Here is a 12,640-nt window from a genome sequence, read left to right as displayed (position 1 = left end):
ATGCACTCAGGAGGGACTTGATCAGCTTCCCTATGACCAGTGAGGCACAGAGTGAGCAGGCTCTAGGATTCTCCAGAATTGCAAACTTCCCCAAGGTACAGGGAGCAATAAACTGTATGCACATCGTGATGCGGGCACCTTTTCAGGATGCAGAGGTTTTCAAGTACCGCAAGGATTCTACTCCCTGAATATCCAGCTGGTTGTCGACCACCAGCAAATTATACTGGCAGTGAATGCTCAATTTCCGGGCAGCATCCATGATGCTCACATCCTGCGTGAGAGCACTGTATCTGACTTGTTTAATAATCAGCCACAAGGTCAATGCTGGATGCTTGATGACAAAGGATATGGCCTCGCCACTTGGCTGATGATCCCCCTGCGTGATACCCACACCGAAGCCGAGAGGCAATACAACGAGAGACACAGAGCCACTCGCAATATTGTGGAGAAAACCATTGGAGTGCTGAAGCAGCGCTTTAGATGCCTGGACCACTCAGGAGGCAAGCTCCAATACCATCCTGAGCAGGTAGCTCAATTCATGATGGTGTGCTCCATTCTGCACAACTTGGCTATCAGGAGCGGACAAGAATTGCCTGATGAGTCTGACGGTCCACCTCACTAGGGAGAGGATGAGGAGGATGAGGAGGCGGACACTGACATCAGCCCAGACAATCAGGCTGATGCTGAAGCCATGCCACCACCCCCTGTAGACCGCATGAAACGGCCCATGGTTGCATGATAGCTGCAAGAGCCTTACGTCAGGAGCTCATCAATGATCGCTTTGACTGAAAGAACATTGCTGTTATTTACAAGGCTGACACACTGATGGGTGTGCAGGTGATACACCAATGGTGGGCATCACCTTGGTGACAGTTAACGTTTAAGTTGATTGAAGTTAAGTGTAATTATATCCTTTGATGTTAAGGAATCACCAGCGTGTAACGGTGCAGCTATCTGAGCCAATGCGCAACAAGTTTTGTTAAATAAAAAACATCTAAACCGGACATTAGTCTGAAATCATCAGTATTTCTGTACAAACCAACGCTCCCCCCCCGCCCACCGCTTCTCCTCCCTACCTCTACCACTTCCCCTTCCCCTCCTGACTCCAAACCACCGAGCTGAGGAGGTACTCAGGTGATGATTCATTGAGGGGTGGGTGGTGACGTCCGAAATGCTGCTTGGACGGATACGGGAGAGGATGGTCCTGAGGTGGGAACGTGCTCGGAGCCAGAAGCAAGATGTTGCTGCTGGCTGTCATGTGTGGTTGTCAATGGGAGTGCGGCACCTTGGGGTGCAGTGCCACGCTCCGGGACCACTGAGAGCCCTCTGCTACAGTGCTCCTGGCTACCAGCTCCAGGGCCTCTTCCATCTCTTCCGTGTTATATCTTATTTGTTGGAAAAAAACTCGGTGCCAACTATGTTCTTGGTGCTTAGTAGGCTTTTTGCTGCTGGTAAATCTCCCTCGTGCCTCCTGCAACAAGCACACACCACACCCACACACGCCTTGAGTTCCTCTCAGCTCCCTCTCTCTCTGTCTCCTCTTCTGCGCATGTCATGATGACCCTTGACCTCCTGAATTGCGGGAATCGAGCGTTGCCATGCCGTTGCTAAGGACGACGACACTTTACGGCAGAAGGTCAAAAAAATTTAATGCCACCGCCCATTTCAGATCGCTCGCTGCAACGTCCATTTTCAAATATGGAGACTAGGTGCTTTGAGAATGGACGAGAAGCCGACGATCTGAAAACCCTTTTTTACCGCCCGCACCACAAATAATGCCCATTTTAAAGTGATAAACTCAAAAGTGGAGGTTCTAACCCATAGAGTACATCATCAGTCAGTGTACAACATGTTAATCGGTGAGCAAGCAACCACCATCAGTACCATTACAGCCATGGGAATGGCCTCTCAGGGTGTGGCAAAGGATACATATCGATTTTGCTGAGCTAGAAGGACAACAATTGTTCATTGTGATTGATAGCCATTCGAAGTGCGTCGAGATGTTTCCAATGTGGAAAATAACAAATAAAACACTTTGCGAAGATTATTTTCTTCATTTGGCCTCCCAGAAGCAATTATTTCTGATAATGGATCACAATTTTGTTCAGAAGAATTTGCACAGTTCACGAGCAAAAATGGTGTGAAACATACAAAGCTACCACCGTACCACCCTGCTTCGAATGGTGCAGCAGAGCGCACTGTACAAATTGTAAAACCCACCCTCATAAAACAAATGTTGTATCCAAATCCAAAGAAACAACAGTTGTCATTGGACCACAAATTGGCTAATTTTCTAATTACATATCGTAATACTCCTCATATAACTACTGGTAGAACACCAGCAGCATTGTTTCTCAAGCGACAGCCACAAACCAGATTATCATTGTTAAAACCAAACTTGGCACAGTCCGTAGAAGAGAAACAATTAAGACAGAAAGAGAATCATGATAGAGGTAGAGTAAAAGAGAGAAGTGTGAAATTAAACCAGAAGGTGAGAGTGAAGAACCATCACCATAAATGGGTAAAGTGATTACTCGGAAGAGTGGTGAAGATATGTGGTCCTCACACATATTTGGTAAAGATGCTTGATCATGGACAGGTTAGGTTTGTTCACATTGACCATATTTTACACACAGACATGGAAGGAGTTGAAGGTGGGAATGATTCAATTATTTCTCACTCATCAGATAGTTTTGATACACCAGTAGCAAATCCTACATCCAATGTACTGGAAACAAATCCAAGAGAAAGTCATAATTTAAGCCTGTGTCCAAGTCAGGCAGACAAACAGTCTGAGGTTATAGAGAGTTCAAATGTAAATCAAGGGAAGAAAACTTTCCTCAGGATCAACCTCGAATGAGTCAAAGTTCGACATCGTGTTTGGAAAGTTCTGTTCAAGAGCGAAGGTATTCTCTTCGAAACAGAAAACAAGTGGTTAAGCTTGATTTGTAAATATGACAAAATAAGTCCATATCCTTTGTTATGTATAACCATACAAGTTATGTATGATGATTGTTTGTTATAATTACTTCTTCATTAAGGAGGGAGAAGTGTATTATATATAGCTCCACCCAGTGGACTCCTGTGGCACTGCAGCCAGTGCTGTTTACAACAATGAACAGTTCAGGTCACCTAAAAGGGCTTCCTGAAGTTACCAACTGTCTTAAAACTGTGTGTGTTTGTGATGTCGTACTGAAAACATGACAGGTTAGGTTTGAGGAATATGGGGGAGAAGGTGTGTAGGTTAGTTTTGAGGGATATGGGGAGAAGGTGGGTAGGCTAGGTTTGAGGAATATGGGGAGAAGGTGGGTAGGTTAGGTTTGAGGAATATGGGGAGAGGTGGGGATGAGGGATATGGGGAGAGGTGGGTAGGTGGGCTCATTATGTGGGATAAGGTGGGTAGGTGGGGCTGATAGATAAGGAGAGAAGGTGAGTAGTTGGGTCTGAGGGATATGGGGAGAGGTGGGGGTTGAGGTATATGGAGAGAGGCGGGTAGGTGAGTTTGGGGATATGGTGAGAGGTGGAGTTTAGGGATATGGGGAGAGTTGGGGAGGTGGGATTGAGGGACATGGGGAGAGGTAGGGGTTGAAGGATATGGAGAGAGTTGGGCAGGAGGACTTTGAGGGACATGGTCGAGGTGGGCTGGGGGAGGAGCTGAGGGATGAGGTCGGTAGGTGAGTTTGAGTAATATGGAGAGAAGGTGGTATTCACTACTATGATGAGAAGGTGGGTTGGGAGGGTTTAGTGATATAGTGAGATGGTGGGTAGGTAGGGCTGAGGGATATAGTGAGAGGTGGCGTTGAGGGATATGGGGAGATGTGGGTAAGTGTGGTTGAGTGATATGAAGAGGGATAGATGGTGTCGAAGAATTTGAGAAGGTGGGTGGGTGGGTTTGTAGGATATGGAGATAGAGGGATGGTGGGGATTAAGGGATATTGGGAGATGTGGGTATATGGGGTTGGTATGTGGGTTAAGGTGGGTAGGTGGGGCTGAGGGATATGGGAGAGGTGGGCTGGAACAACATGGCAAGAGATGGGGTTGAGGGATTATGGAGAGAGGTGGGGTTGAGGGATGTGGGGAGATGTGGGTAGGTGGGGGTGATGGATTATGGAGAGAGGTGGGTAGGTGGGGTTGGTATGTGGATTAACGGGGGTAGGTGGAGCTGAGGGATACAGGGAGAGGTGGGAGAGGTATATAGTGAGATGGTGGGTCGGTGGGTTCGAGAGATAAGGGGAAATGTTGGGAGGAGAGATATGCAGTATGTGGGCAGCTAGGTTTGAGCTATCTGGGGAGAGGTGGGGATGTATGGTTGAGAGATATGGAAAGAGGTGTGTAGGTGAGTTTGGGGGATTTGAAGCGAAGTGGGGATGCGGGGTTGAGGGATATGGAGAGAGATGTGTAGGTGGGGTTGGTATGTGGGTTAAGGTGGGTAGGCGGGGCTGATGGATACAGTGAGATGGTGGGCAGGTGGGATTGAGGCATATGGAGTGAGGCGGGTAGGTGCGGATGAGGGTTATGAAGAGATTTGGGTAGGAGGTATTTGAGGGTCATGGCCAAGGTGGGCTGGGGCGGTTGAGGGACATAGCAAGAGTTGGGTAGGTGGGGTTAAGGGACATGGCAAGATGGTGGGTAGGTAATGTTGGGATATGTCGATAAGATAGGTAGGTAGCGCTGAGAGAGGGGGGGCGGTTTAGGGATATGGAGAGAGTGGGGGAGGTGGGCTTTCGGGATATAGAGAGAGTGGGGGAGGTGGGCTTTCGGGATATGGAGAGAGTGGGGGAGGTGGGGTTTAGGGATATGGAGAGGGGGCGGTTTAGGGATATGGAGAGAGGGGGGTTTAGGGATATGGAGGGGGGTTTTTGGGATTATGGAGAGAGGGAGGTTTAGGGATATGGAGAGAGCTGGGGGGGGGCGGGGGTTAGGGATATGGAGAGAGGGAGGTTTAGGGATATGGAGAGAGCGGGGGGCGCGGGGCGGGGGTTAGGGATATGGAGAGAGGGGGGTTTAGGGATATGGAGAGGGGGGGTTTAGGGATATGGAGAGAGGGAGGTTTAGGGATATGGAGAGAGCGGGGGGGGCGCGGGGGTTAGGGATATGGAGAGAGGGGAGTTTTAGGGATATGGAGAGGGGGGGGTTAGGGATATGGAGAGGGGGAGTGGTGTTTAGGGATATGGAGAGAGGGGGGTTTAGGGATATGAAGAGAGGGGGGGTTAGGGATATGGAGAGAGGGGGCGTTTAGGGATATGGAAGGGGGATTTTGGGATCATAGAGAGAGGGGAGGTTCGGGATATGGAGAGAGGTGGGGTTTAGGGATATGGAGGGGGGTGGTTAGGGATATGGAGAGGGGGGGTTAGGGATATGGAGAGAGGGGGGGGTTTAGAGATATGGAGAGAGGGGGGTTTAGGGATATGGAGAGGGGGGGTTTAGGGATATGGAAAGGGGGAGAGGGGGCATTTAGGGATATGGAGAGAGCGGGGGTTGATCTTTCAAAAACAGACGCATTTGTTGTACTCAGTGAGCGTTTTGCAGTCGTTGTTGGTGGAGATTACAGAGTGAGACACTCGTGACCAACACTGTATTGCACTATGGGTGCAGCAGTGGTGCCAACCCTTAAAATGATTGAGTTAAGACCTTGAGTACGATGGTACAGAGAGCAATTTCAGAGCAGCATGTCAAGGCCTGCAGCTTCTCGTGTGATGGCATCACTTCAGTGTTCAGCCTATATGGAGATATTTCAGTGCAATGCAAGTGCTTCAACAACCTTCCTTACAATTTCCTACAATCGAGAATGCACTGCTTGAAAGGAAAAATCAATCAATATGGCACCTGGGCTGGCATTGGTTTCTGAGCTGTTCTTCTCTACAACTGTATCCATGCTCATCCATTGCCTTTTCTTCCTCCAATCTCCTTCCTCCTATTGCATCTGACAGTGAAGGCATTTCAGACTGTTAGCGATAGTGTTTTCTTAGAAGAATCACTCAACACTCAGAGTCGGTTCCAATGCTGATGCAGCTTTTATTACGCTCAGCGGGGAGGAAAATCTCAGGACCGTATCCAGGTTTCTCTCCACAGAACAAAGGGTTACATGCACCTTTATATGTTTCACAACAGTTACAAAACAGTTTACGACAGCTACACAGCCCATCACGGCTGGACACAAGCCAATCACAACGATTATAGATTACATATAGGTTCTTTTAACCCAATAGAATTCCCCTAGTATCCAGGGAACCATATGTTCGGTTATTGTCAGCTTGGGCTGATCGATGACTTTATAGGTTCTCTCCCTAGTTCTTTCATCTGGGAGAAATAATTGGTTTATAACCTTGTTTACAGGAGATGGTTTCCCTCTTATCTTTCTTCCTGGGGAATTAATTGATTTATGACCTTGTTCACAGGAGATGGTTTCCTTCTTATCTCTGTCTTCCCGCATCCCAGGCATTCCTACAGTGGGCCTCACAGGGTTATTGCTTGGTCATTGAACGTTCAACAGTTCACAGCTTGACTACCTGATTTCCCATCATGCCTGGGCAGCCATTTTATGTGTGTGTCCATTTTAAGCTTATGTGAGTTTTGATATATCTAGCAGGTGCCTAATGCCTAGTATTCTGGTATATTCTAAAGGTGCCTACCTCCTACAACACAGACCAAAGTACAAGTTCAATCTACAAGTGTAAAGCTATCCCTGCAGCGTCTACTGCCAATACCGGCATGTCATTGTTCTCATGGAGCTCTTACAGCTGGAACTCTGTGAAACTTGGTTTCCATCACCGACAGGACTTTGTTGCTCCATTGAGTGATTCAGTGGCTCTGCTCCACTTTCACTCGCTTCAAGTCTTTGCTGCTGAATTCTTTCGTCAAATTTGTTTCTGATCTGCTGGACTTTGCTGGACATCTGGACTACATTTCTGCCTTGAACTGCACTGGATTACATCACTTCATCTTTCAGATGAGATGTTAAATGGCGGTCCCGTCTCAGGTGGATGTAAAAGATCCCATGGCACTATTTGAAAGAAGAGCAGGGGGATTATCCCCAGTGTCCTGGCCAATATTTATCCTTCAATCAACATCACAAAAACAGATTAACTGATCATTATCACATTGCTGTTTTTATTAAATAACCCCCCCTCACCGTTTTTATGTATCTTTTCTCTTTCTCTGTTTCCCATGGCAACTGGTAATTATGCCAACATTCACACCCTATCTAGACTCATCTTTTTCTAACTTCTGCCATTACCATCTCAAGTCAGCCCATCATCCCATTTGTCTCTCAAATCTCTCCTGTCTTCCACCCTATCACAGACCTTCCCTCTTGTTCTCTTCTCCCTTCCCCCTTTTCATTACTCCTTAAGAATCTGTTCATTTCAAATTTTTGCCAGTTCTGATGAAGGGTCATTGGCCTGAAACATTAACTCTGCTTTCTCTCCACAGGTGCTACCTGACCCGCTGAGATGTCCAGCATTTATTGTTTTTATTGAAGTTTGTGGGAGCTTGCTGTGCGCAAGTTGGCTGCCACGTTTCCTACATTACAACAATGACTACACTCCAAAAGTATTTCATTGGCTGTAAAGCGCTTTGAGACATCCAGCGGTCGTGAATAACGTTACATAAATCAAGTCTTTCTTTACATTTCTGCATTGGACTACATTGAATCACGCTAGATTACACTGGATTATACTGAATTACACTAAATTACACTGGATTATACTGAATTACAATGAATTATACTGAATTACACTGGATTAGACTGAGTTACACTGAATTATACTGAATTACACTGGATTATACTTAATTACGCTGGATTATACCGAATTACACTGAATTACACTGGATTATACTGAATTACACTGGATTATACAGAATTACACTGAATTACACTGGATTATACTGAATTACACTGGATTATACTGACTAACACTGGATTATACTGAATTACACTGAAGTACACTGGATTATACTGAACTACACTGGACCACACTGAATTACACTGAATTACACTGGATTATACTGAATTACACTGCATTACACTGGATTATACTGAATTACACTGAATTACACTGGATTATACTGAATTACACTCAATTACACTGGATTATATTGAATTACACCGGATTACACTGGATTATAATGAATCACACTGGATTATACTGGAGTACACCGAATTACACTGGATTATACTGAATTACACTGGATTATATTGAATTACACTGAATTATGCAGAACTACACGGAATTACACTGGATTATACTGAATTACACTGGATTAAACTGAACTACACTGAATTACACTGGATTATACTGAATTATACTGAATTACACTGGATTATACAAATTACTGAATTACACTGAATTGCACTAGATTATACTGAATTAAACTGAATTACACTGGATTATACTGAATTACTCTGAATTACACTTGATTTTATTCAATTACACTGGATAACATTGAATTACACGGAATTACACTGGATTATACTGAATTGCACTGAATTACGCTGGATTATACTGAATTACACTGAAGTACACTGGATTATACTGAATTACTGGATTATACTGAATTACACTGAATCACACTGGATTATATTGAATTATATTGAATTATATTGAATTACACTAGATTATACGAATTAATGAATTACACTGAATTACACTGGGTTATATTCAATTACACTGGATTACACTGTATTACACAGAATTTCACAGGGTTATAATGAATTACACTGGATTATACTGAATTACGCTGAATTATACTGAATTACGCTCAATTACACTGGATTACGCTGAACTAGACTGAATTACACTGGATTATACAGAATTACACCGGTTTACACTGAGTTACACTGAATTATACTGAATTACACTTATTTACACAGAATTATACTGAATTACACTGAATTACACTGGGTTATACTGAATTACACTGAATTACACTGATTTACATTGAATTACACTTCATTATACTGAATTATACTGAATTTACTAAATTACACTGGATTGAACTGAATTACACTGAATTACACAGGATTATACTGAATTATACTGAATTACACTGGAATATACTCAATTACACTGGATTTACTGAATTACACTGAATTGCACTGTATTATACTGAATTACATTGAATTACACTGGATTACACTGAATTACACTGGATTATACTGCATTGCACTTAACTGCACTGGATTATACTGAAGTACACTGAATTGCACTGGATTATACTGAATTACACGGGCTTATACTGGATTATACTGAATTACACTGAATCACACTGGATTATACAGAATTACGCTGGATTATACTGAATTACACTGAGTTACACTGAACTATACTGATTTACACTCAATTACACTGGATTATGCTGAATTACACGGAATAACACTGGATTACACTTATTTACACTGAACTATACTGAATTATACTTATTTACACTGGATCATACTCAATCAAACTGAATTACACTGGATCGTACTGAATTACACTGAATTACACTGTATTATACTGAATTACGCTGAATTACACTGGTTCACACTGAATTACACTGGATTATACTGAATTGCACTGAATTGCACTGGATTATACCGAAGTACACGGAATTGCACTGGATTATACTGAATTACACTGAATTTCACTGGATTATACTGAATTACACTGAATTATACTGAATTACATTGAATTACACTGGATTAGACTGAATTACATTGAATGACACGGGTTTACACTGAGTTACACTGAATTATATTGATTTACACTGAATTACACTGAATTATACTGATTTACACTGAATTACACTGGATTATACTGAATTGCACTGAATTGCACTGCATTATCCTGAATTACACTGGATTATACTGAATTACACGGAATCACGCTGGATTATATGGAATTACACTGAATTACACTGGATTGTACTGAATTACACTGGATTACACTGCATTACACGGGATTATACTGAATTACACTGAAATACACTGGATTATACTGAATTACACTGAATTACACTGAAGTACACTGAACTACACTGGATTGTGCTGAATTGCATTGAATTACACTGAATTACAATGTATTATACTGAATTACACTGCATTACTGATTACACTGAATTACACTGGATTGCGCTGGATTATACTGAATTATACTGGAGTATACTGAATTACACTGAATCACACTGGATTATATTGAATTATACTGAATTACACTGGATTGCACCGAATTATACTGAATTACACTCAATTACACTGGATTACGCTGAATTACACTGAATTACTCTGGATTATACTGAATTACACTGGTTTACACTGAGTTACACGGAATGATACTGATTTACACTCGTGTACACTGAATTACAGTGAATTACACTGGATTTTACTGAATTACACTGTATTATACTGAATTACACTGAATTATACTAAATTACATTGGATTATACTGAATTACACTGAATTTCACTGAATTACACTGGAGTACACTGAATTACACTGAATCACGCTGGATTATACTGAATTACACTGGATTACACTGAGTTACACTGAATTATACTGAATTACACTTAAACACACTGAATTATACTGATTTACACTGAATGACACTCGATTATACTGAATTACGATGAATTACAGTATATTATACTGAATTAAACTGAATTACACTGGATAACACCGAATTACACTGGAGTATACTGAATTACACTGAATTTACTAAATTACACTGAATGCCAATGGGTTACACTGGATTACACTGGATTATACTGAATTACACTGGATTATACTGAATTACACCGAATTACACTGGAGTACACTGAGTTACACTGAATCATACTGAATTACACTGGATTACACTGGATTATACCGAATTACACTGAAGTACACTGGATTATATTGAATTACTGGATTATACTGAATTACGTTGAATTGCATTGAATCTCAGGGATTTACACTGTATTATACTGAATTACACTGCATTACTGGATTGCACTGAATTACACTGGATTATACTGAATTGCACTGAATTACGCTGGATTATACTGAATTATACTGGATTATACTGAATTACACTGAAGTACACTGGATTATAATGAATTACTGGATTATACTGAATTACACTGAATCACACTGGATTATATTGAATTATACTGAATTATAATGGATTATACGAATTACTGAATTACACTGAATTACACTGGGTTATACTGAATTAAACTGAATTATACTGAATTACACTGAATTACACTGGATTATACTGAATTACACTAGATTATACTGAATTCCACTGAATTATACTGAATTACACTCAACTCACTGGATTACGCTGAATTACACTGAATTACACTGGATTATACTGATTTACACTGGTTTACACTGAGTTACACTGAATTATACTGATTTACACTCGAGTATACTGAATTACACTGAATTACACTGAGTTACACTGAATTACACTGGATTATACTGAATTATACTGGATTATACTGAATTACACTGAAGTACACTGGATTATAATGAATTACTGGATTATACTGAATTACACTGAATCACACTGGATTATATTGAATTATACTGAATTATAATGGATTATACGAATTACTGAATTACACTGAATTACAGTGGATTATACTGAATTAAACTGAATTACACTGAGTTACACTGAATTACACTGAATTATACTGATTTACACTCGAGTATACTGAATTACACTGAATTACACTGGATTATACTGAATTACACAGAATTACACTGGCAGTGCGGCAGTGAAGGTATCGTACGATGGAACTGTGCATGATTTACCACTATGGATTGTACCAGGCGATGGCCCAACGCTGTTCTGCAGAAACTGGCTAGGAAAGATCTGATGGAACTGGGACAACATCAAAGCACTGTCTTCGGAGGATGACGCCTCGTGCACTCAAGTGCTAAACAAATTCCTGCCGCTATTTGAGCCAGGCATCGGCAACTTCACAGGCGCCAAGGTGCAGATCCATCTAGTCCCTGATGACCCGTTCATCACAAGGCCCGAGCAGTTCCATACATGATGTGGGAGAAAGTCAAGATCGAACTGGACAGACTTCAATGAGAGGGAATTATATCGCCAGTCGAGTTCAACGAGTGGGCTAGTCCAATCGTGCCGGTGTTGAAAAGCGATGGCCTGGTCAGAATCTGCGGAGACTACAAAGTAACAATCAACCGAGTCTCGTTACAGGACCAGTACCCACTACCCAAAGCGGAGGACCTGTTCGCAACATTTGCAGGGGGGAAGTCATTCACCAAGCTGGATCTAACCTCTGCTTACATGACACAGGCTGAATCTTCGAAAAGATTGATGTGCATCAACATGTGCAAAGGATTGTTCATATACCACAGATGCCCTTTTGGGATTCGCTCGGTTGTTGCCATCTTCCAGAGGAATATGGAGAGTCTGCTGATATCGGTTCTGTGCACCATTGTGTTTCAGGACGTCATCCTGATCACTGGTCATGACACCACTGAACAGTTGCACAACCTGGAAGAGGTTCTAAAGTGACTGGACAGAGTGGGACTCAGGCTGAAATGCTTCGTGTGTTTTCCTGGCACCAGAGGTCGAATTTTTGGGGAGAATGATTGCGGCAGATGGCATCAGACCCACTGATTCTAAGATGGAGGCCATTGAGA

At 42.4% G+C, this 12,640-nt stretch overlaps 1 protein-coding gene across 1 annotated transcript in view; it reads right to left on the bottom strand.

Annotated features, from left to right (window-relative positions):
• fbxo3 (F-box protein 3) overlaps positions 1–6,895 on the bottom strand; it is a 33,302-nt gene extending 26,407 nt beyond the window's left edge. Inside the window, exon 1 of the mRNA XM_070873347.1 lies at positions 6,739–6,895. Within this exon, the coding sequence (XP_070729448.1) occupies positions 6,739–6,895 (157 nt within the window). The remainder of the gene's footprint in view (positions 1–6,738) is intronic.
• Positions 6,896–12,640: the final 5,745 nt, after the last annotated feature.

The sequence above is a fragment of the Pristiophorus japonicus genome, unplaced genomic scaffold (assembly GCF_044704955.1).
Source record: "Pristiophorus japonicus isolate sPriJap1 unplaced genomic scaffold, sPriJap1.hap1 HAP1_SCAFFOLD_457, whole genome shotgun sequence".
NCBI classification, from domain to species: Eukaryota; Metazoa; Chordata; class Chondrichthyes; family Pristiophoridae; genus Pristiophorus; species Pristiophorus japonicus.
The sequence above is the reverse complement of the archived record's forward strand: the minus strand, read 5'-3'. Positions and strand labels throughout refer to the sequence as shown.